At 40.3% G+C, this 24,251-nt stretch overlaps 1 protein-coding gene across 1 annotated transcript in view; it reads right to left on the reverse strand.

The window, feature by feature from the left end:
- Window positions 1–21,512: 21,512 nt before the first annotated feature.
- The window catches only part of klf7b (Kruppel like factor 7b), a 34,690-nt gene continuing 31,951 nt past the window's right edge, over window positions 21,513–24,251 (reverse strand). The window contains exon 4 of the mRNA XM_030786809.1: window positions 21,513–21,829. Coding sequence (XP_030642669.1) covers window positions 21,778–21,829 — 52 coding nt within the window. The 3' untranslated portion in view covers window positions 21,513–21,777. The remainder of the gene's footprint in view (window positions 21,830–24,251) is intronic.

The raw sequence follows: 24,251 nt of genomic DNA on the forward strand, positions 1-24,251 counted from the left end.
AGAGTTGTAGACTGTTAGGAATAAATGTGTTCGAGCCACCAAAATGCGTCTCTCTCACTGTCTCTCTCTCTCTCTCTCTCTCTCCGTATTCGTAGTCTGACAGAGGATTGCAGCTTTATTGATGCGTGGGCTCAAAGGCCTTCTGACAGACGGGAACTGTACTCTGTTATTGTTCTGCTCACTGAGAGATGGGGACTGGAGCTGCAGTAACAACAGCAGGTAATACTTATACTCTTAACAGGGAGATATTCCATTTAGTGTCGGTCACATTTGCTTAGTTTAACCTTAGAATATGTCAATAGGGTCAAAGCAGAGAGTTCTGCTTCCAAGGGACATGGTATGATTTCTTTTATTTCCTTTTTCTTTTTTTCATTTCTTTTCTTCTTTTCTTTTCTTTTCTTTTCTTTTTTTTTTTTTTTAAAAAGCCCTCTCTGTCTTAGTTAAAAGCTAGACAAACTACATCTTGTTTGCGGATTTATCATTACATTTTATCACTTATCATGTACATTGTAGTGCGCATACTCGTCTTTATATTGCCACGGTAGAGGGAGAGGTAAAGATGTGCATATCACAGAGAACGCCTTACTAAACAGGTCATAAAAGGAATGCTGGAAAGGAATAATTAACATCTCTGAACTCTGCCATCCACTGTCACTGCTCCTGATGTCACCTGCGGGAGGACAAGGATTGAATGAAAAGTAGGTGGATGAATATAGCAAGACCAATAACTATCCATGCTTAGAAGTGTGTGTGTGAGAGAGAGAGAGAGAGTGGGACAGCCATAAACAGCAAGGTAAAAGCCCCATGTTCTGCTGTTTCTATTTTTACTGCGGCAAGAGGAGAGAAGGAAGTGGCATGGAAATGTGATGGCTACATAATGCATTATGTTTCTCCAGAGCCTGTGCTGGAGCCTTACACAACCAGGTGCCCCCACCAGGCCTGGGCTCACTCTGACAAAAACATGGCTGACGGAGACCTCACTCAGCCTCAAAGTGGTGCCTGAAGCCATGCCAGAGATAGAACCACTGCTGGTGTCCACAGTTTCTGTTTTTATCACCCAAAACCTGCACTGCTTTGCTCGAAAGGTGCTGTGAACAAAAATAGACCTTACTGTGTAATTTCCTTTTTTTTGCTTTTTAAATTTCAGAAAGGAGCCAGTGTTTTATATTAATATTAAAAATTGTTTTATAGGCAATCGCAAATTTCCTGTTGAGTACCCCTGACTCATCTTTAAAGCTCTGCATGCATACAGATTTTAGGGAGTGTGCATCCACATGAGATTAATACTTCCATACATTATCAGTCCATTAGAAATCTCTCCTGAGATTCACTGGTAATGTAGTGCAAGCTCTGTCTATCTGTAGAAAGCTATATACAGCATAACAGTCAATGACTCCAAATTTGTATCGATGCCAACAACATAATTTAATTGTGCTCTGTGTCTGTGGAAACACTGACCTAGAAATGAGCATTTTGTACCCATGTACCTTTGCATCAACAGACACCACATCTTTTTAAACTGACAGGCACAATACTGAAAAGTCACCTTTGCATGACAGGAAAGATTCTCGACATCAACAGCTCAAACAACCACTGCACACAAGCCCTTGGGTCGACTGGGCAGAGGTCATAAATACCACCAGTCCTACATCCTATACATGAATACATGAGATGCATGCTGTTGAACTGTGATAAAGGTCCTGGAGGTTCATGCATAGAGATGTATATCTACATACATAGATTTATGTACATATTTGAGAATTGCAGTACCCCTGGGTATGTATATTTGTTGGCTATGTTAACATGAAAGTATTCATGTGTTGTGCTCGGCATACACGGGAGTTTTCACTGCCATCCCTGAATTTGACCTTGTAACTGATGCGTCATTCATGTCATGCACATCCAGACCTGGGGGAATTTGAATAGTAAACATTACCATTCTCTGGATGATGTGCCTTCTAAATCCTTCAACTAGGGCATTATTCCTCCCTCTGACAGGACTGTCAAACATTCATCTTAGTATGTATCATACACATAGCTCTTTCATAAAACCAAGATCCTTATAAATAGCGTAACTGAAATGTGTTATGTCGAAACATGAAAAGTATAGGCCTTTAACGTTTTCCACAGCAACGCAGATAAAGAACAGGGTGAACAAACCACAATAAAATGGCAACCTGTGAATAAGAAAGATAAGTCAAAAAAAGTCATTAACAAGTATGCTGCTCATTAAAGTGCAGTAGGATCATTTAAGCTGATGCATTTGAGTTAAATGAATAGAATATGCTCTGTGTCCCCTGCAGCAGGTGGGCTGGCGACCTGTGTGAGGTCTGGCCATCTTCCACCGTGAATGGGTTTTAATTACCACTGGTCAAGCTGACACTTTCCCAATAATTGAAAATATTCAAATTGTCTTCTGCTTAGAGGGACCGATGGATGAATACATTAAAATCAATGATGAAATACTAGAGAGGAAAATGACCTTCAGGGCGGAATAAGCTGAAATCAAATAGTGTTTGGAAGGAGCAGCTTGTTACATTGTGAGACTTTTAGGAGGTCACCTCTGACGGTAACGGAAAAACAAGTATCAAATAGTGCTTCAGAATATTTCATGTGAGACCAGGTACTTATGGGAAACAGATGCTTTGCTTTATTGACACCCCTCCCCCATGTGCAGAATATATTAAAACAATGTTATCCATGTTATACATGGTCATAAGCAAGCCTCTCTCACTTGAAAGATGTTGTATACAATAAAGCAGTTAAGCATAGCTGTGTTGATTATGCTGTTACAGTGTCAAGATTGAAGGTGTACTGCATGGCATAGATAAAGTTGTCGTTAAATCTGAATATGAACTCAGATGACATTTGTGACTTCATTGTCAATCTCATTTTGGGGATCTGTGAAAAAAAAAAAAACCTTTGAGAAACTAAATGCTCATTTTGTATCGTAACAGACATTGTGTGTTTAGATTGGAGGGCCAAATTCTTTAATGACTTTATCAATCTCAATTCAAGTGAAAAATTGGAAAAAAAAAAAAAACGGCTTGGGAATCCATCTGGAATTAGAAGTAAATGACATTAAATTCCATGAAATTCTACTTTGCAGGGTATGAGCACAAGTCCTACAATTTGAGCACTTGTTGGCTATTTTGAAAGCGAAATTGAAAAAAGTGCTGTTATAAAATATTTAATTCTGAGTACAGTCTGGAAAATTCTAACTGAGTAATTATTGAAATAGATCATTTGTAATAAATATAAATGCTTACAGCTTGTGTTCCTATCAAAGTTTAAAAGAATATTAAACTGAACATAGAATTAAATTGATTTTGCTCAAGGGCCTCTTATTTAATGTAGTTTACATGTTTGGTGATGCTGAAATGCAATGCATTGGCTACATTGTCGCCCATGCTGCTGTGGCAGTCTTAATCAGCTGTGTTTCCCCTACACTTGTAGAGCTAATGCAGTCTTAATTTCTTGTTTCTGTACAAATACATATAGCTTGGCTGTAATGTAAGATGTTTTATTTAAAACTACTCAATCCTGAGCATGGACAACATCTGTAGTTGCTTTCACTGTAATTCATTACACTGCTATAGAACAGGGAAGAGACAGACAAGAACTGTGCCTGTAATCTGTTTCCAGTAGAAGTGCTTGTAGACACAGTCCGATCCAGTGATAGTGCACTTAATCTGCCTCCGACAGCCCGCCAGAGATCTGACATCCCATACTGATTTTCCCTGTTACGTAAAAGCCAGTAGATAGGGGCTGTCTAAGGTAGTGGCGGTGAATTACTGTTGTGTTTTTGCACTGTATTACCTTTCCCTGCTTTTACTCTTCTTCAGACTGGAACAACAGTAAAATGTGTCTCTGTTTGACAGACCCAATAATTACTCTCCGTGTGTGTTATGTTGTGCATGATTGGGCAAATTTTGACTCATTAGGGTATTATACATTAATGTGCTTAACAAGTCGTGTTTGTAAACAGACCAAATAATGCTTCGGTAATATTTGAACGTGTGCTCTGAAGAAATGGTTGCATAATCCTCAGCATGTGTTGAGTTTGTGTTTGCAGTGCAGTGAGGCTCTTCTCTTTTAAGGCTCTCGGCTGCGAGGCAATGCTGGGATGCAGTCTGTCTCTCCTGCGTCACAACCAGCCCAGCAGAGTGGAAAACCAGGGCGGCGAGAGTGCAGGTAAACAGTCATTATCGCAGTGTGCCACACTCCCCTGTGCATCTCAGACACATTGTCGAGAGGAGTGCCATTCTTTATTATTTTAAAGACAATGCTGGGCTCCACGCAGCCTCTGATGAAGTCGTACAAAGAACCACAGAATCGTGCGCCGGTTGGATATGTTCTGAGCAGTCTCACGATAACGCAAAAAGAAAAAAGAAGAAGAAGAAAAAAAAAACCCAGAACATAATTGCTTGTGACAAGGCTGCCTCCCTCTGCTAGCTTTCACTGTGCAATCTGTCCGGACTATGTGACTGGTAGTGCATGAGTAGCAGGTGGGTTGTTTTGGTGAGCCCCATATGCAGAATGTTGAGAGAAGAGATGTGTCTTCTTCCCCCTAATCAAGTTTGTGTCAGCGCACACGGCAACAACAACAACACATCTCCAGGCAGGGACCCGTGCAAGCCATCTGTGGCAGAGGGAGGGGCATCAGACACTGCCTGTCCCAGAGCTGGCGCAGAGGAAAAAAAAAAAATTGGCTACTGGTTTGCCTGGTCCCCACATGTCTCCCTTGTCATAGTCAAAAAGCAGACAAAAAAGGAGTAGCACAGAAATCATGATTCAGGCATCACCGGGGCCCAGTGAGCACGTGTTGGTGAAAAAAGTGACTCAGTTTTGCGCAGCGTGTGTAAATTTGAAGAGAAAGCGAGGTGTGGACAACCGTTTGTATGGTGTTTGTTTATTTATTTATTTATTTATTTGTACAGATCATTAAAGTCAATTCTATGATCCCTTCAGTCCTTGGCAGGCGGCGTCAAAGGGTTAAAACCACAAGTCAAGCCCCGACATGCTGGGGGGGAGGACTATCCCCTCCCCTGCACCTTCGATCCCCCTGATTCAGATGTCATTTGCGTATTCTCTCTGGATCAAAGGCAGGTCACGTTAATTAGCAGATTTCACACTCCTCTGCCAGCAAACACCCCCGATCCCCCGCCCCCTTCTCCCCTCTTCAGACAGAATGTCAGCAAAGCATTAGACATGTTAATCGCTGTCTGTGCATGGCATCAGCCAATCAGAGGACTCCTCTAGAGGTTGTGGCTCAAGGTCACAACTGGGAGGTCTAATGAAGGTGTCCTTCACCTTCCAGGGAATGCATGGGTTCAAGCCACCAGGTTTAGACTCCTCAGGATTGATGAGAGTGGATTCATCACCCTTGAACACTCTTTTTGAGCCACACCTGGGGTTTCTCACCACCCATGTAACTGGGAAGAAAGCCACCTTTGATGGGAATGCTGCTGGAGACCAGCCTAAGGCACAGGAGTCTGGGGAACCCTCTGAGAGATCTCATTCAATCCAATTGTCTTGGCTGAGAGCGCACAGAAGCGTCTCCATTTGCATGCTGGCGTCCTGACGTTTGCTGCGGTGTTAATCGCCTGGCATTAGCGCCACATCATGTCCCATGCATAAACAATCAGTTTAAGGGTACCGCAGAGAACACGAACACTTCACTGATCCCAAAGCAACATGCAGCCCCTTAAGGAGTAAAGTGGCCTTCAAAGGAAAGACGCTAGGTACAAACATGACTAATGTGTTGTTTTTCCAAATTGTGGAACTTGGAATTCTGCCAGTCATTCATACCATGTAATCTATTCTATTCAATACACAGAGGGATTAATAGTTACATTTATCAGCTCCTTGCATGTCCCCAGATCTTTGGATATCTGGCTGCAAGTCTCTTAACTTTTGAAATTGAACTCCAAGTCGCTAGTATTTGACCAGCGCAGCTAAGATACTAACACAGTGCCATCTAAAGTAACCCATTTGACCTGTCAGAAATGTAACCGTGTTTATAAAGAAGTGGGGAACACAGTCTGTGCTTTCACAGTGAATGCAGATCACATTCACTGCTGGCTGAGGACTCTGGGGGCACTGGAAGGTCTGTCTTCCTCTGGTAAAAGTATTCTAAGGCCAGTCATGTCTCTGTGTTTTTTTTTTGTTTGTTTGTTTGCTTTTTTACTATTCTCAGATATGCGAAAATTAACTGAAAAGTCAAGTGACACAAAATTCTCTTAAAGGGAAAACTGAGCTATCTTGAGCTATCGTGAGTATCTTAAGGGGAATTTTCACAACAAAAAATGCCTTTACAAAAATTGTATTTGACAACCGGATATTATTATTCTTCTACCTCCCCTGGGTGATTGCTCCTTTGACCCAAGTTTGCTCTGCGACTCCTCATAAATTCAAACAATAGGCCCCGATCAATATTTTGAGTTGGTCAGCAACACTGATGTACGAGTTTTTATTGGCATGACACTAATAAGCTTTCAAAAAATAATCTTTAAAATAATATGATCTTAGCAACAAGAACTTAAATGAACAGTACTGAGATCTTTACCCAGAGCTGTAAGAGGGAACAAAGACCTGCAGGAGAGAAAGACTGTGGTTTTGGAACCTAGGAGCTGTGAAATCCACATGAAGGAGTAAAATCCTTGTGGACCTTGATTACTTCTGAATGTCCAAGCTGGACAGGGCTGCTTTCCTGTAACTTCATTATGGTCCCGTCTCCATGCTATGCCTGCAGAGAGCCATGAGACTCCCAACCAACCCTCAAACTCCAGGTGTATCAGTGTGGCAATTAAGGAGGCAATTAAGCCCATTCACATCTCCAGGCTACTGGCATGAGATAAGCCGTAAGCCCACTTAATTGGATCATTGTCTACGAAGAAAGAGTAAATGGGGGGAAAAAGTGTGCATGTGTGTGAGACAGAGAGAGAGAGAGAGAGCGAGAGAGAGAGAGAGAGAGAGAGAGAGAGAGAGATGAATACTCAGAAAGAAATCGATTTAAAAGGCTCTAAGTACCTAAAGATCTGGACATACTCTCTGTCCCTCCTCCCCTAGTCTATGGTCCTTTAGCGATAAGAAGTCCATGAGAAATTGTCATCTGCTGTTGGTTTTGCTTAAGAACATACTTGCTAAGCTGTCTGTGGTCTCATGTAAGGGATGTTATAGTCTAAAGTGAATGTGCCTGGCAAAGCCCTTATTGTTTGGTAATGGAAAGAGTTCGTTCCCTTCTCTTGCAGAGCATGGGAAAATTTCCTCAATGAGCTGGGTGTGTTTTATTGTTTTGCTTGCAGGCCCATATCCTAAAATTGTCTTGCTTTTCTTTTGCGGTGAATGGGAAGAGTTAGTCAGGGAATGAGTCACCCAGGGACATGGTGGACTCTCGTAAGGGCAGCTGGGTGCGTGTGTGCGTGTGTGAGACAGAGAGAGAGAAAGAGAGAGAGAGAGAGAATGGGTGAGACAGAGCTAGAGAGAAAGAGAATGGAAACCAGGCCAGCTGTCATAGAAGTGCTGGCGGTTAGGTTTGACGATCTGTCAGGGTGGCTCTCTCCCACTGCAGAGCTGTATGTTAACAGACAAAAGTCACTCTTAGGCAACTCAAAGGGCATTCGTCTGGTCACACGGCTACATTTAGCTGTAGCTCTTCTCTTTAATATCTTTCTACATTCCTTTTTTCAGTGTGGAATAGAGTAGTCTAATGAAATGTGACAAACACTTACAGCAAAAGAAGGAAGTTTATAAACACTTACATTTCAACAAACAACTCCTTTTATTGTTTATTTATTAAGAGGAATTTCTTTCTTTGAATAGATTTGAGTTATAACAGACAAAGGTAGCAAAAACTACTACTACTGTTGTTAACAATTTCTTTCATTTTTTTTTTTTCTTTTTGCTTCAGCGTAACCACCAACTGCCTCCTTGTGTAGGTGGTCCTATAACTTAGAAAAGAGACAGAGAGGAAGAAGAAGAAAAAAAAATCACAGTCCCCTCACCCCCTTTACTCTACACCTGTGGCAGCAGGAGCAACCAAATGGTCCTGAACAATACATTCAGACCTTGAGAAAGAGGAAGCACGTGTGTTTGTCACCACTGCTGTGTGTCACTCTGTTCTTCCTCTTCCTCTCTCCACTGTTGACCCGATAAGAATGAGGGAAAAACACGTTATTTCCCCTCTTTTTTTTTGTTTTTTTTGTTTTTTTTGTTTGCCTTATGGTTTTAGCTGGAGCTGGATAGAAGATAAAAGCACATTGTTCCAAACAGAATCTTGAGGAAGCCCATTATGCAACTCTTTCTTTGCTTTGCCAAAAAAGAATTGCTCTGATATCACAGCTTTACAGACACCTGGACATTCAACCCAAAAGCGCTTCTGTTTACTCTACGTTCACAAGTCAAGACACCAGGAGGTTATAGGTTTGCTTGGGGGTCACCTTTTTGCCAGGGGCTTTAGCTAAATCCTTTCAATGCGTATCCGGATAAGCAGACTAAGATAAGTGAAGCAATTACAGTGGGTAGTTAAGGAGCTCTAGACAATGCACACAGTGATACACACTCATCTGACTTATCACTTTCTGACAGTTGCTTAAGAGGTTGTACAAATATGCAGTCACAAAGTCTTATTTTTGTAAATCCTCCTTCTCTTCAGTTTAGCTCTCACATCCTGTCATCTGTTTTTTAGTATGAACTTCCTCACTAAAAGCTGTTTGCCATACCAGAGAGACTTGGCATTTCCTGACAAGACCAGGTCAGAGATCACGTTAAATCACATCCAGTTCATGGCTTGAAATGAGATGTTAAAATGTGCACTGTTTGCACCGATAACTGAAAACTAAATATAAAAAACCCCACATACTTATAAACAGCTACACAGCAGGAGTTTTTTTTTTTAAAAACCTCAAAATTGTGAAATATACTTTCAAGCACTTCATACTGTTGTTTGTTGAATTTCCCCAGAACCAACACACCCCAAGGCAACATGTTCTAGTGTATCTTTCTAAATTCATATTTGTTTTAGATTGTATCTGAACCATTTCGTTCAATCCATTTACATCTACCATAATGGTGTCTCTGTGGTATTGCTGACCGGCAGTATTCAAATAGCCAATACTGGTGTTAAAATCGCTATCTGCTGATTGCTTAGCACACCTTCCCATCATTTGGAGGCTTTATCTCACACTTGGCTGGAGTGTAGACCTTGAATAATTCAAAGCAAAAACACACACAGATCTGGATGGGGACCATGTGTCTTATCTCGACTGGCAGCCTCTTGTTTTTCTTTTTCCATCTCAGTGTGCATCCATCCAGGGACTGTCTTAAAAAATCATGTTCCCCCATCACTGAACAAGCTGTGGCTCTTTTCATATCCCTGGCTCTCTATTTGCACTTATCTTTCAGAATCTATTATTTTTCTTCTGCTGATTGACCACTTCAGATGTCAATCACACGTTTGTTATGCGCTTGGTAAATGAGTAATGGGATGTCTAAATATTGCAAACAAATATCATAGGTCAGTGTTTTTTAATCCTGCTCTTGACGTCTCACACTGCAACGCATTTAAAGTTTCTCTCTGCTCTAACATATATCCTTCTAATAACCAAGGGCATGTTAATTAACTCAAAATGTAGGGAGAATTCTAAAATGTGTAGTATTATGCTTTTCCACAAGAAGGACGAGGCAATACTGTCACCTCATTGAATTTAAGGTGAATAAGCTTTGTCAAAATGAATTCTAAATCTAATTTTATGGGCTTTATTCTCACTGTTTGACAGGGAATCAAGAACCTAGGCCTTTAACATGTTCAAAAAATGCCAGGCTATTAATTCCTCTTAAAAGCACATTTAAAATATTCGACCTCAGTTTGAATACATACTTGAGAGGAATTTTTTTACAACTCTCTGCATGAGAGCTGTACACGGCACAGTCAAATATTTGGCAAAGCCTCCTCCAGACTTTGAATTTTTACTTTGTGCGTAATCACACAAGTTAACGCACAACGATGATCACTGGAGCAGTTCAAACATGCTTCACAAACCATCCATAGAAGAAAGACCATTTGAGATACTGGGGGTATGGGCAACACTGTGCTCAAGCCAGAGTGTACCGGGCCCTCCCTTTTTCCTCATAGGCTCAGCCAAAAATCTTTAGTTTGTGCAGTGAAAATTGTCCATGGCCTAAAGCTAACAACTCACAATTTGGTTGTCATGATTGCAACATAAAATGAGAAGTCTGTTTTCAAAATGTTTTGGTTTCTTGAGAAGCCACTGACATGTTTGAACAATGTATCTGTAAAATGTAACTGTCATCGCACTTCGTTAGATAGGCTGGATTTCTGTTAGCTCGCCTGTCAAGAAACCATCGTCAGTACCTTAGTTTGGCGGAACTTGAAGTTGATGGACAGTTTGGTTCGTAAATGCATTCAAGTACAAACCTAATCAGTGCTTTTACTACAGGCCAGTGCATGTGCGCGTGTATATATATATATATATATATATATATATATATATATATATATATATATATATATATGTATATTACACTGAGTGCTCTGAGTGCTGGAGGTTGTCAGAATGATGTAGACTGACTTTGCTGCTCCACATGGACTCAACTATGTGTTAGCAATACAGTAGTAATACTAATAATATGCATGTATAATAAATGTGTGTATGTGTGTGTGTGTGTGCATAGTTATTACTGAGCTGTGCATATTATATATGCATATTATTAGTATTACTACTGCATTGCTGCTAACACATAGTTGAGCCCATGTGGAGCAGCAAAGTCAGTCCACATCATTCTGACAACCTCCAGTACTCAGAGCATTCAGTGTAACATGTATTGTGCCATTTAACTGTTAATACTTTTAGAGATGAGGCAAAAGTCATGGAAAGCGCTGCTATATAGTTTGTCGTGAAAAGCTTCCTAATCTGTCTGTTTTCTTGTAGGATAACTGCTGCTTTGGTATGAGCTAATATTTACGAATGATTGTTTGCTTCATACTTGTAAGAGGACATCCCAAGTGCATTCAATCCACGGCATCACTACCAGAAAACATGACAGTGCTCGGGCCTCTTGGAAATTATGTAGTCCCATGCACTGATATCACTGCTGCTGATGGATGAGTGGATTTTCAAAGCAGTCATGGTTGATAACACTGCTGTCTCATAAGGTCATTGTTCAGCATGGGAGAGAAGATAACATCACAATTACATAGAGATAAACCCAAAGGCTGAGTTTTTAAGCTTTTTATTACCAAAAATTTAATTTAACCAAAAGTTTATTTCCACAGAACTTAAGTCTATGATTACTCTAGTGATCTATGACAACTTGTTATTAGATAGATGTGATTGGCATCCCAATCATGCAGTTGTCTGTCACCAGGAGAAAAAAAAAGGACAGAGACTCTGAGGTGCAAAGGGGCAGAAAAAAAGAGAGTCAATGTGATTCATTCTGACTTGGTATTTTGCTGTTTTCTGTTCCTGCTTTAGAAACATAGTCATCTTTGCCTGGAAATGAGAGTGTCTGTTAAATGTTGAAGTGTACTGTTAGATGATGTAGTGGGATATGAACACTGGTTTCATCTGCTTCATCTGTCCTGCTCAATTCATATATAAACAGTTACCTTTCATTTTGATGTATGTGCAGGACTCAGAATAAACATGTACAGAGAGAGTTTTTTAAGACTGTAAATGTGAGCTGTATCAATTACTGCCCTACATCTGGACAGCCCAAGAGGTATTGATTTTGCCTTTCTGTTTGGCTGGGCATTTTGGATTGAAGAGGCACTATGTGTTTAGGTGTGTTACCCTGCAAGTGTAAGTGTGTCTCTCTCTCTCTCTCTCTTTCTCTGTGTTTGTGTGTGTGTGCGTGTGTGTGTGCGTGCGTGTGTGTGGATAGACAAATGTTTACAGTATTGAATTCTTCTGACTGAAATGTGCTTCCCTTCCTGCCATTCTTAGAGAGACAGAGGAAGGAGGTCAGTTTGGATTGGACGGAGGTTTTAGTCTCTTTCCCCTCCCTCTTTCTCCTCCTTTTGTGTAGATAGGTAGAAAGGTATGTCAGTGTATGTCAGGTGTATTTTTAAGCAAACAAAGTCAGTGAATGGGGCAGCAGAACAGTCACTGTACACAAGGATCTTGGGTGATGTTTGGAGTAGTGATGGAGCACTCAATAATTAAACTACCATTTTCCCTTACAGTTCCTGTTTCCCATATGTCAGGAAAGAGGGCTTTTCCTGTGTCAAGAAACTTCCTGGTTTACCCAGCTTCCCCCTGCACAAATCCCAACAGAGTAGTAAATGTTATTCCCTGAAGACTTCCGTTCTTTATTTCAAGCTACCCTGTTGCTGTAGCACTATTTTTTATCAGAGGCATGCTGGTATTTGAGCTATATAAATACATAAGTAACAACCAAGTAAATTTGAAAAATAATGTCAACAAACTTTTTCTGTCTGTCTGGGGCTGGAGTTGTTAGCTCTGGAATTTAAAATAGGCTACTGCCCCCCCCCCCCCCCCCCCCCCCCCAAATTTGTCTACTGTGCATATTAGGCAGTTGTACTATTGTGCCAATAAATTATTTGTGGAAACAACACACTATATTTGTCTTAGTTTTTGTCCAAACACAATTAAAATATTTTCTGAAGTTTATGTGTGTTTTTTTTTTTTTTTTTGAATGGGAACTACTCTGAAATAGAATTTGTTTTCTTAATTAATTTTGTGATGAATGGCAAGAATTAACTTGCTCGTGGGTTATTTATTATTTAGCCTCCTCCTTTTTGTTATTCTATTTTCATAAACCCCAATATGAAAATTTTCAGTGATAAAAACACCTATCAGTGTTTACAACACTACAGTCAGGGGAACCAAGATAGCAAAATATTTATACAAACATTTCATTCTCCCAAGTCAGTCTTGTCTGCCTTGTAAATTGCGTACTATCAGCTGGTATCTCCTGTTTAATTAAATGACCTTTCTGTTAATCAGCATCAGTTACAGGATTTAGCCCTATTAAAGCAATAATCACATCAGCATCGTAATTTACATTTAATCAACACACTAATTTTAGCACCATTGTTTCCTTTCACAAGGGCACGGGGGCATATTACGTTAATAAACGTGGCAAGGATGGATGCGCCTCCTGCCACCCCTCCAGTACAAACGGGAGAAGAGTATGCCTGTCACTGAAGGGGGTTGGAAATGCACATTAAGTAGCTGACATGGTTCTCTGGAGAGAAGGCTAAAATATTTCTTTTAGCTGGGAGTCGTACCCCAGCTTGCACTGGGTTTAATATAGTGATATGGTTGAAAGTCATTAGAGCAAGGGCTGAGACAGCATCTGTGATGCAGATCTTTTGGGCAGAGTATCACAAAGCGTGTTGTGGACATTAAATTTTGTTTTGCCCACCATACTGTTTGCCATTCATGACATCAGGGTGCTAACTGACGAAATAGGTTAAAAAAACAACAAAAAAAAGAAATTATTTAACAACAGTGGTACTTTGCTAATTAAATGGTAGAATAAAACCTCTCTAAGAGAGAACCAGACTGTAAGTTGCCTTATTTACAATAAAATCGTCACTGTGATTAAAAAGAAACAGCTTTCGTCGTCATGATGATGTGAGCTATGCCACCACCTTATTCAGAATAATAGAACAATGTGCACAAATGCAGAAGGAAAAGGAGAAGGGCTTTGATGCTGCTGTATCTAAGATTAAGGGCAGCTGAAGATTTAATCTATCAGATTGGGGAAAAATTGCAATAAGGTAATCTGTAAAACAAACTGACATCAAACTGTTCTTGGCTCAAAGTCACCTCCTCCACTGGCCTTCTCCCAGCTGTAATTTTGCTGTTTCGGGCACTTTTAGGGGCACATCCCTTGTACTAGTCATTGTGATACACTAAGGATTTACAAATGATTTGCAATGTGCTTTATTTGTTTTCTTTTTGACTTGCGAATTACCACGGTTTTCTTTTCAAAGAAACATGCCAAAAGGTTTGAGCATCCCAGCTTTGCAGGAAGATAAGACTAACTGTGAGGGCAGCATGATGAAGCTAGTTGATGAGGGCTCTTATTTCAATTAAGAGCGTTGGCTCTGACTGAGAAACCTGATGGAGAAAATCAGTTCCTGGAAGACATTTACAGAACTGATAATGGCATATAAGGCCCTCTCTTCCTCATTATGGCATTTTAATTAACCATTAGCTATTTGATTACCCCTTTTTAATCTGGAAGTCACGGGTACAAGCCTCTAAAATGGTGGCTTAGGCATTGACAAGCTAGTAACCATCTTAATGAATGCACGTGATGCAAAAAGTGCTCCTAAGAGACAGTTATGGGAGGGTCATAGAAATTCATAAGCATCCTAATTTGTAATAAAAACATAAAATTGCCAGTCATGCAGAGAGTAAAAACTGGTTTTGTAGCAGAGAGCAAACACAATTCCACAGCCTCCCCACTGTTTGGAACAATACATCGCCTTACACAATAGAAGTCACTGGGAGCCATTGTTGTCGTGTATTGCTTATTGTTAAAAAAAGGTCAAATAGTTTCATAATGAGTTTGGGCTCTTTGAAAGAGCCCTGTCAAAGGATGAAAAGACAGTCATTTTTTTTTTTTCTTCACCTGTCATTTCTGATATTCTGTATTTTTTTCATTGCGGTATAAAATCACACACATCAAGCCAGATTTATCAGATTCTACCATTTATTACACATATTACATTCTTAAATAAAAATGCTCCACTGAACAGTTCTTGCATAGATATCTTACAATACCAATTTAAAAAAGAATTATGAAACAGACCAGTAACAAAAATAAATTTTTTCTTCTTCCTTAATAAAGAACATTACCGTACTAACATTATATAATACAAATAATAATATTTGAACACTTTGTACAGAAATTAAAACAAACAAACAAACAAACAAAAAAGAAACAACAACAACAAAAAAAAAACAAGGTTAAAAAATGGATCAAGAACTGAACAGAAAAACCAAGAGAGAGTGAGTGTGATAATGACTTAAAGATGGGATTGTTGGGGGGGGGGGGGGGTAGAGGAGGTAAGGTAGGGAGGGCATAGCATGGTAGAACTGAGTTTGGATGAGGGGGAGGGCCCTGCTTAGCCTAAAATGATATCTATGCCATGCACAAGGCTAAAAGTTGCCCTGCCCACAATCACACATGTAAAAGATGGCACTGTAACTGCACTCTGGCTTGTCTCTGGCTGAACCTGCTTTATCACACGGAGGTTGGCCACGAAAGCCACGGTAGAGTGTGGCCTAGTCTGGCTTGACTCTGGCTGAACCTGCTTTATCACACGGCAGTTGGCCACCAACGCCACGGTAGAATGTGGCCAAAGAAGAGGCATTGGTAAGAGAAGGCATGCTGACTGAAGTCTGTCACTGGAAGCATGGCTCCTTCGTCAAATGACCTGACTGATGGAGATGATCACAAATGAAAGGTCTTAGCTGCATCCATCTGATAGCCAAGCTGTTTACAAAAGCACGAGATGAAAATCAAAATCTTTGACTCAGTACAGTGGGGCAGGAGTTGATGGTTCACCAGAGGATCTGCCTGTATGCTTGGGTTCTGATTGCATATTTGGCTGTGATCCTCATGACGCAAGGGCTGGGTTTGAGTGAGAGGAAAAAGAATGAGGAGAGATAGAAAGAAATGAGACACCAGGTGAATCCCATATATACCGACACACCAAGTATGGACAGACACAGCAGATACAGATTCACTTCAAAGTGCAATTATAACCCAAGAACCGGGAGCATGTTAGACTACAATGACATAAAACCTAAACCACAATGACACAAGCCTTGCCTAACCTACCTCGGCTTCAGTTAAAAATAACTTTCATTAGGAATTTTAGTTCCAAGTGAAAGTCATCTTTAAATCACTTGGAATTTTAGTTTTGTTTGTAGGCCTTTTTTTCATTTAAAAATGCTCATTTTCAGCAATGACCTACAATGGACTTACGATGATGGATATTTTGACTCTGAATTCAGAGATTTTTTTTTTTATAAAAAAAGAGCAATATTGAGTGCAATCTGCTTGATACTGTCTTTATTCATACAGGAGACAGGATGAGATATTTTACCACTGGTCTTTAAGACTGGAAAAAACTACTTTTACTCAGTCTGTTCTTAGAAGTCTTGCATTGATATACCAACTGGATTTCAAAATGTAAACAACACAAAACATTGGTAAATATTGGTCTATTGATGCAGCAAATGTCAGAAAAAAATCACTCTGAATATGTAATTGCACAAGGGTAACAGGAAATAATGGGCCTATAGATTAAGAAGAGTGAATTTCCCTCTTAAAACTGTCTAGTTTGATTTCAAGAACTGTCTAGTTTGATTTCATTTGCCAAGAATTGTCTTTGCTCTTACGTTCTTGTGATGGTTGCACCTTGAAGTGTCACAACATGTTATGTGGACATTTGACAGAAGAGTGCTTTAACAGACTATGCTAGGGGTACACGCTGAATGTGTACGTTAAGTTGTGAAGTAGTAGGTATTGAAACTAAGCACAAGAATGTGTAAAAATCTGATGAAAAGTTGTACAAGTCATGGGACCTGGATGACTCCTTAGTCAAATGACTGAATGCTGAGACATTAACAAGTAAGAATCATCCCATCAACTAAACAACCTCCCAAGTTCAGATTTGATTGTTGTTACCCTTTTGTGAGCATAAAAAAAAAAAAAAACGTTGCTAAAAACCTTCACTGAAGCTAAGAACTTGGTGTAAATGAAAGCACTGAACAAGTAGAGAACTTAAATGAGTAGTTCAGAGAATTGTTTCCACTGTAACAATCAAGAAGATATCTTGAGAGACAAACTTCATTCATACGATTCATACTTTGTTTGAATTTAGAATTTCAGAGTTGATTTACTGAGACTACAATGCATGATTAATTGAATTACCAGTTCAGCAAAACATACACAGAGTATTGCAAGAACTATGATATTTGAATGAACTATTCATTTTAGATCTCTGATGCCATATTTCATTTATGGTTTTGAAATGTTTTGCATTGCATTGTTGTAGGCAACAGTCAACTATGACCTCACAAAGACTCCATTCATCTCAGGCATGACTTAATGAAATATCTGATTTCAGTGTACTATGTGCAATATGTACTCAGCTAAGCCAATGTGACTAATTCACTAATACAGAACTGCTAGGGTGTATTTTGCCATAAGTTAGGCATCTTGAAAATTATGTCCATGAGCTTGACTATGGCCACACTGAACCTCAGACACACACAAAAAAAAACAAACAAAAAAAAACAAAAAAAAGAAAAGGGGAAAAAATGGGAATCATATTGGGGCATGGTGCAGAGGGGAGGGGTAGAATAGAAATTTCATAATAGAATTTAAACTAACATCTCTCTTTGCTCTTTCTCTCTCTCTCTCTATATTAAACACCCAGCAATGTGTAAGTCTTTGGGCAAAGTGAAAGTGTGCATTCAGTGGTCCTGCAGTTGATTGTGCATGGGTCACTGCTGTAATTCAGAGGGTGAGAAAGGGAGAGAGGATTCAAAGGAAGGAGGTGTGTGTGATCAAACTAACTGCAAATCTATGAGACTTGAATGATTTGACATTAATGTGGTTATTCTTAGAGGACAGCCAATACAATTCAAGATATTTCACATTCCTGTAAGCAAAACATGGGTTTATATGGGTTTATGCCAAGCTTTTTATGTGCCTTAACTTTCTGTAGTTATAAGCACATAAAAATGTATTTTTTTCCCCTTAGTTTTATAGTCCTTGCTTTACTTCTCTGTCCCACACTGAGGTGACAGGTTATCAAACAGTACTCCGGCGGAAATGTTTATTACCTGACAGTCTAATGATAGTCAGAGTTGTGGGAGACTGAAGTAGATGAGAAAAAAAAATGTTTCCATGACAGATAACTGCAAAGGAAATTGTGTTTTTAAGTAATGCTGAGTGAGATCTTTCTATCTGTCCATGATCTCCTGTGTGTTCTTGATGAACCACGGGGCGGAATGTGTGAGGAGGCCACACTGGCGACGTTTACATGCACAGCAGTAATGCAGCTTCAATGCGACTATGGCAATAGTTTGAGCAGAAAATTATGCAAACACCACACTCGTTTAAACGTGACTAAAATCATTTTTGATCATAATCATAATAAACACCATCACATTAAAATACGTAAACTACTATAACGTTACGTGCATTATAGAGAGGACCAAGTCAATGTAAAAAAAAACAAACAAAAAATCGGAACTTTTACTTGACTTGTGTGTGTTTAGCATGACTTTTGAACCTGCAACGCAGTGCATTGCTCTAGGAATATATTTCATCATTTTTAAAAGTTTAATTTCTCAGTGTGGTCGGGCTGGAACCGTAGTAACCGTGAATATCACTGATGAGCTCATTTGCCCCATCGTGTTCTTTTCAAAGTGTTTGCAAGCAAAACCAAGCGGATGCCCCAGTTGTGTTAAAGCAGAACGCCCGAGCTCAACAAGAGGGAATTAAACGATGGCGTGCGACATTCGGCTATGCTTGGAAAAGGTGGCGGATCAGCACACACAATAAATTACAAATTAATTATCTGGGGCACATTTCCTCTAACAAGTTAAACAAATTTTGCATCAATCAGATGTAAAAGTGTCTATACATGAATCATTTTACGCATCATAAACATCTTAAACGATTATCTTGATCGCACTACTGCCGATAACTGCATCGTTCTGTGCATGTACACGTAGTCACTGATGGATGTGATATCTTGTTGCTCCTCACAATTTGCAGCATACAAAAAAAAAAAAAAAAAAAAAGTTAGGAAGTGTATAGTGTTTTCACTATGCTAATTTGAAGATGTAGCAATGTTTCCCAAGTTGATTATATTAATGTTACTCACACAACAGTAAACACATGTGTTGCCTCATTGTGGAAAGTGCCGCTAAACACAAACTGATTGTACTTAGGAAGGGGCCTGAAGTGAGTCATTCCTCAATATGATCAAATCTAGCAAGATTTTGCACTTCACCGGTGATAGTAGCCTAATTGAATGATTTATTTTTTTTTAAGGGCAGAAGATGTATGATGTGAAACTAAAGCTGAAATGAAAAGTGAAGCTGGCATTAGTCTGCTTTCAAGTTGCTGTTGTGTTGGAGGTGAAATGACTCATATTGAGTGTATGTGTATTGAAGAGCTGCTGCCAGCAGGCTTCACATAGGTGCACTACAGTGCCTGAGCCTCCCCTCCCCCGACACTAGGGCAGTTACACACGGAAGGTTTTTGGTATCAATTAAGGTGCACTGTTCCCCTGAGAGCTGCTCTGGGATCATTTAAGAGGGTCTCGGACAGCTAGTACACATTCCCGCTGGTAAATAATGGCTTTGAATCTCTCACCTTACCCTCGGCAACCATTTAGAAAGAAAACGTGAGGCAGAAAGGGTACATCTACTTTTTTTTTTGTTGTTTTTTTTTTTTTTTTTAGGCTGTAGTATGGGTTGGTGCTGAGGGTGGATGGTAGGGGTAACGCCCTGATTGTGAGGTCATGTCAGGCTTCATGCTCTCGGAGACACTGGCTTATATCTTGTCCCCATGATGCAGAAACTGATTGTTAACATACAGAGAGGCTTAGGCCCTATTCAATATGATTCCTAGATTGTGTGAATGACTTAATTTCTCACCACAAAGCCTGTCTCCGGACGGAATGAAATCCTTCTTCAAAACAAGAATTTCTAAAATCCTCCTGTGAAGATTTTAGAGCAGAATAAACAATGCCGGGGAAGCAATCTGTTTTGTGAGTCTGTGTGTGTGTGTGGGTGTGTGTGTGTGTGTGTGTGCGCGTGTGCGTGTTTGCGTATGTGTGTGTGTGTGTGTGTGTGTGTGTGCAAGCGCGCATGTGTTTGTGTTTGAAAGAGGCTGCCATGCAGTGTTTTGTTTTTAGCTCTGTTCATTAACTCGACAATTATTTTCGCATGTTTTTTTTTTCCAGCTTGATCTCAGGAAAAAAAAAAGAGCCACAAGCAAAGAAACTGTTGTTTGTGTTCTGGTGTGTGTTTGTGTGTCTGTGTTTATGAGAGATGTATTTTTTTTTTGTTGACATTTTTTTTTGTCCTTATGTTATTTTTGTTGTTTTTTTTTACCGTTTTTTTTTCTTTGTCTGTAAAAAAAGAGCACAGGTAACATTGAAAAAGTCAGTGCAGACAATGGATACGAAACAGGAAAGTTCCTGTGGGCTGATTCTACTGTGTTCATTTGGGATTATGTTGCAGGCAAGCATCCTCGGTCCATGAGTCCAAATGCCTTGCCCACCAGTGCCCTGATCCTCTCAGCTTCATCCCTACCCCTGAGGATGAGGTTCTCAGATGGGTGCCAGTATCCACAGAAGGCCAAGGAACATTTCCAGTGTTAAGGGCGTCACTTCAGGAAGTTTTCGAAGCTGACGCCAGGGGTTATGCCAGAGTTTGTGTACTTTTAGGATTGTGGCACAGAAAGAAGAAAAGAAAAGCAAATTAAAAAACAAAAACAAAAACAAAATGAAAAAACAGAAGGCTTTCTCTTTTTATTTTTTGGGGGGTGGGGGGGGGGGCAACAATGCCGTTCCTTTTTCAGGTTTTGTATTTTTGTCTTTTGCTTTTTTTTTCTTTCTTTCTTTCTTTCTTTCTTTTTTTTTTTTGTCATTTCAACTCTTTGCTGTCAGTGCTAGATAGCAGCTTTTGAGTTGAACCTTGTGCATATGGGGGGAGTAGAGCGCTTTGTTCCCAGTCCCCATATGTGCACATTCACCACATTTGTGTATTCAAAGCAAAAGTTGTTTTTTTTTTTTGTTTTTTTTTTAAGACATTTCAGTTCAGACAAAAAAACAAAAAAACAAACCGTCTTGCTTTTTTTTTTTTCTTTTCTTTTTAACACTGTCTTTTAAAAACAAAAGGCAAGAAAGTGTCGCTGCGCATCGTCTTGTTTGCCTTCGAGGTGGCAGGCATGAAGGTGAGAGAGAAGCGAACTCCTCCCCAAGAAGTCAAGAGTGAAGTGAATAACAAGTCCTTACTTGCTTGGGGTCACCGGCCTCAATCCTTAAAGCCTTTCCAAGGGTTCAGCCAATGTGAGTATTAGTTTTGGCCAAAGAGTTCCGACTGGTCTCTCTCCAGGCTGTTTGGCAATACGGTCTTTTTTATATGTGGATAGGCTGCTGTACAAGAAATGGATATAGATTGAGAATTACGATATGTCCTTGGTTAAGCGGAAAAAAAGGGTGATAGTATGCGTGGGAGCGTAAGGATTCTACATCAGAAAGTCCTTTGTGATGGTGCGTTTGTCTGTTCTGTGTGTACAATCTCTTCTCCCAAGCAATTAGTGGTTTACTGTACAGAAAAGAATGAAAGAAGACAGCAAATGTCCCATAACTGGATCAGCAAAATTGTTTGGCAGTGTCTGACTTCCAAGCATAAGCTTGGTAAGGCATGGCTAATCTGCTGATGGAAGGGAAAGAAAAAGACAAGATTTGTGGCCTGTCCAGAAGTATGTGTCATTGAAAAAGATGCAACAGCTCTGTCTGTGTAATATCCCATCTTGTTTGGTCTGTTCCTCTAGAGAGCACCGTTTTTTTGACCCCATAAGTGCCTTCCTTCTCTTTCAAATTCTCCATTGGAGGCCTCCTCTGGATTCTGCTCTCTGACACCAACGTAGATGTTCTTCTCAGACCTGCTTGTTCCTCATCACTCTCTCCATCTCTCTCTCTCTCTCTCTCTCCTTCATTCACTCCATCTCTCCACCTCCTCAGATGTGCCTCTTCATGTGCAGAGCCAAGTGATCAGACCTAGAGAAACACCTACGGAACGAGAGAGAGAGAGAGAGAGAGAATGAGAAGAAAAATAATGCAGCCTTGCATGATCAGTCCTGACGGAATCACCCGAAAGACCAGGACAACTGACAGTGTCGTTGGAGGCTGACAACTGCTTTTTGGACACAGCTTTGCTTGCTCTTCTGAGCGAATCTAGGCCAGATCTAGATGACATTTTTTTGTGCTGTTAAACAGCTGCACCCTTCTCAACAACAGGAGAATAATTATGTTTAATAACTCATAACAAATGCAGATGACAGCTTTAGAAGGGAAAGTTAGCAATCTTTAATAAATAAGCTTGGATTCTGTGCATCCTAGTAAAAAAGAAGTGTAAAAATCTGTACGAGCTATGCAGATGGAGCTGTTCAAAGCTCCTGTCAGAAGAGAGAGAAAACAACATGTGGTGTTAAAGAAAATGAATATTTAAGCAAAGCCAGACGCTTTCCACTCTCGCTCTCTCACACACACTCTCTCGCTCATACACACTACTGACAGTATCTGACGACTCGCGATGATACATACAACAGATTTGCCAGCTGGCTAAACCTCTTCTTCATTGTTGTGGAAATGGAGCCTTTATTTATTTATTTATTTATTTATTGGGAAACGTCACTGCAAAGCAAGGCCAACATTTATGGAAATGTTGAATTTCTAACGGTGAACTGACTAAGGGTGAAAAATTACCATCGAGCTATGACACCTCATTACTTATGAAGCATTGGAGTTATGGTGACCAGATTCACATCACGACTGTAGGCTGTTTATGTTTTATGTCGCCATTGATTAAGTTCACCGGTCTCTGCTACTGGTGAGGGCTGATGAATAATCGCATACCTCAAAATATGAAACTGAAATGCCACATGAACTTAACATTTATGGGACTATCAGGATTATTGCATTACATTTATATTTCTCCTACAATGAATTGTAACAAGAATGAATAGAGCAGGAGAAACTGAATGCGAGCGAGAAAAATGACGAATTAAAGTTTCATTTTTCCGTTCTGTATCCATTATTAATGGGTCTGGAGCTCCTGTTACATCCTACAGAGATTTTTTTTATTTTAAATTACGAGTCTTGAATTAAGAGAGGTATAACAGTGAATATTAATAGGTAGACAAGAATAATTTCAACATCAGAGATGTCAGGCTGACTCTCTCTCTCTCTCTCTCTCTGTTCTTTCTGTGAGGCATTCCTATTTCTGTTTCCCTGTTACACCTGTCTAAGATGTGAGGAATCTGGGAGTGACGGGGCCATAGTTAGTTAGGGGCGGGGCATAGCTGCTGGACAGATGGCCTAGCGAGTCACTGTCAGGTGCCGCTACACCAGCTGGCATGCCCCTGCCCCTTCAACTAACCACACCCCTTCCCCCACCCCCTCCACCTCCCATTGGGGACCCAGGCTTGATTAGGCAGGATTAATGACAGCCTGTGTGTGTGTTTGTGAAGGGAGTATTGTATTTACTGTTAAACTTTCCACAGCGACTGCTCTCCAATCTCCATTTTGATGATAATGTGTGCTCCCCCTGACACAAATACACCCACTAAATTCCCCAAGGTGCCTGAATAGAATGGATCACAGAGGGGGGAAGAGAGTTGGATGCACATTTGCCAGCACATCACTCCTGAGACATTAAAGTGCACAAAAAGACCGTTTCATGGTGAAGTAAAGATGTGTTAACCTAAATCACTGTGCCAGTCTACCTTGTTTTCATCCACAGACTGCAAACAAGGGCACAACAACCACACAAACTGCCATTTAAATTCATCTCACCTCTTGTAACGTCTGTCTCCCTTCATAGAAAAGAACAGAGCTTAACTTGAATCCATAAGTTGAACTCTTTTGACACATTAGGTATTTTCAAGAAGGCTGGTGGTCTCTAAGGGTTGTGGATTTCAAGCAGACTGCTCTGCTTGTCTCTGATGTTGAGTAGGTGTCCACATGCTCATCAGGGTTTGTACAGTAAGTGCATCCTCTATGGATTAGCAGACTCCAGCCATGTTCTAGAGGAAGCTTTATATGTAAACCAAACAAGGAACCGGGATGTTCCCGTTTACAGAATCCTTCGAGGGATTTTGCATTAGAGACGGGGAGCTCTCCAAATACAGGGGTGATTGGCTTTGGAGAATCCCTGAATGGAAGCTGTTCTAGACCAATCCCGGCATGGGGAAGAGAGTCAATTAGCAGAGCATCCAAATCGCCTCTCAGTCAGCCAACAGCCACGGCAAATTCACTAATGAGCCTTGGAACAAAGATTTGCTTATGCCGTCCTCTGAGTTTCAGTGTCAGGGGCTTTTGGCTGTATGTTGAGAGGAAGGGACTGTACCCCAGGCCTTCAGAGTCATTTGGGGAGACTCAGTAACAGCGGTACTGTAAACTGGTAATGATTCTTTAGGGATCAGTGGGTGGG

Source organism: Chanos chanos, chromosome 10 (assembly GCF_902362185.1).
Source record: "Chanos chanos chromosome 10, fChaCha1.1, whole genome shotgun sequence".
NCBI classification, from domain to species: Eukaryota; Metazoa; Chordata; class Actinopteri; order Gonorynchiformes; family Chanidae; genus Chanos; species Chanos chanos.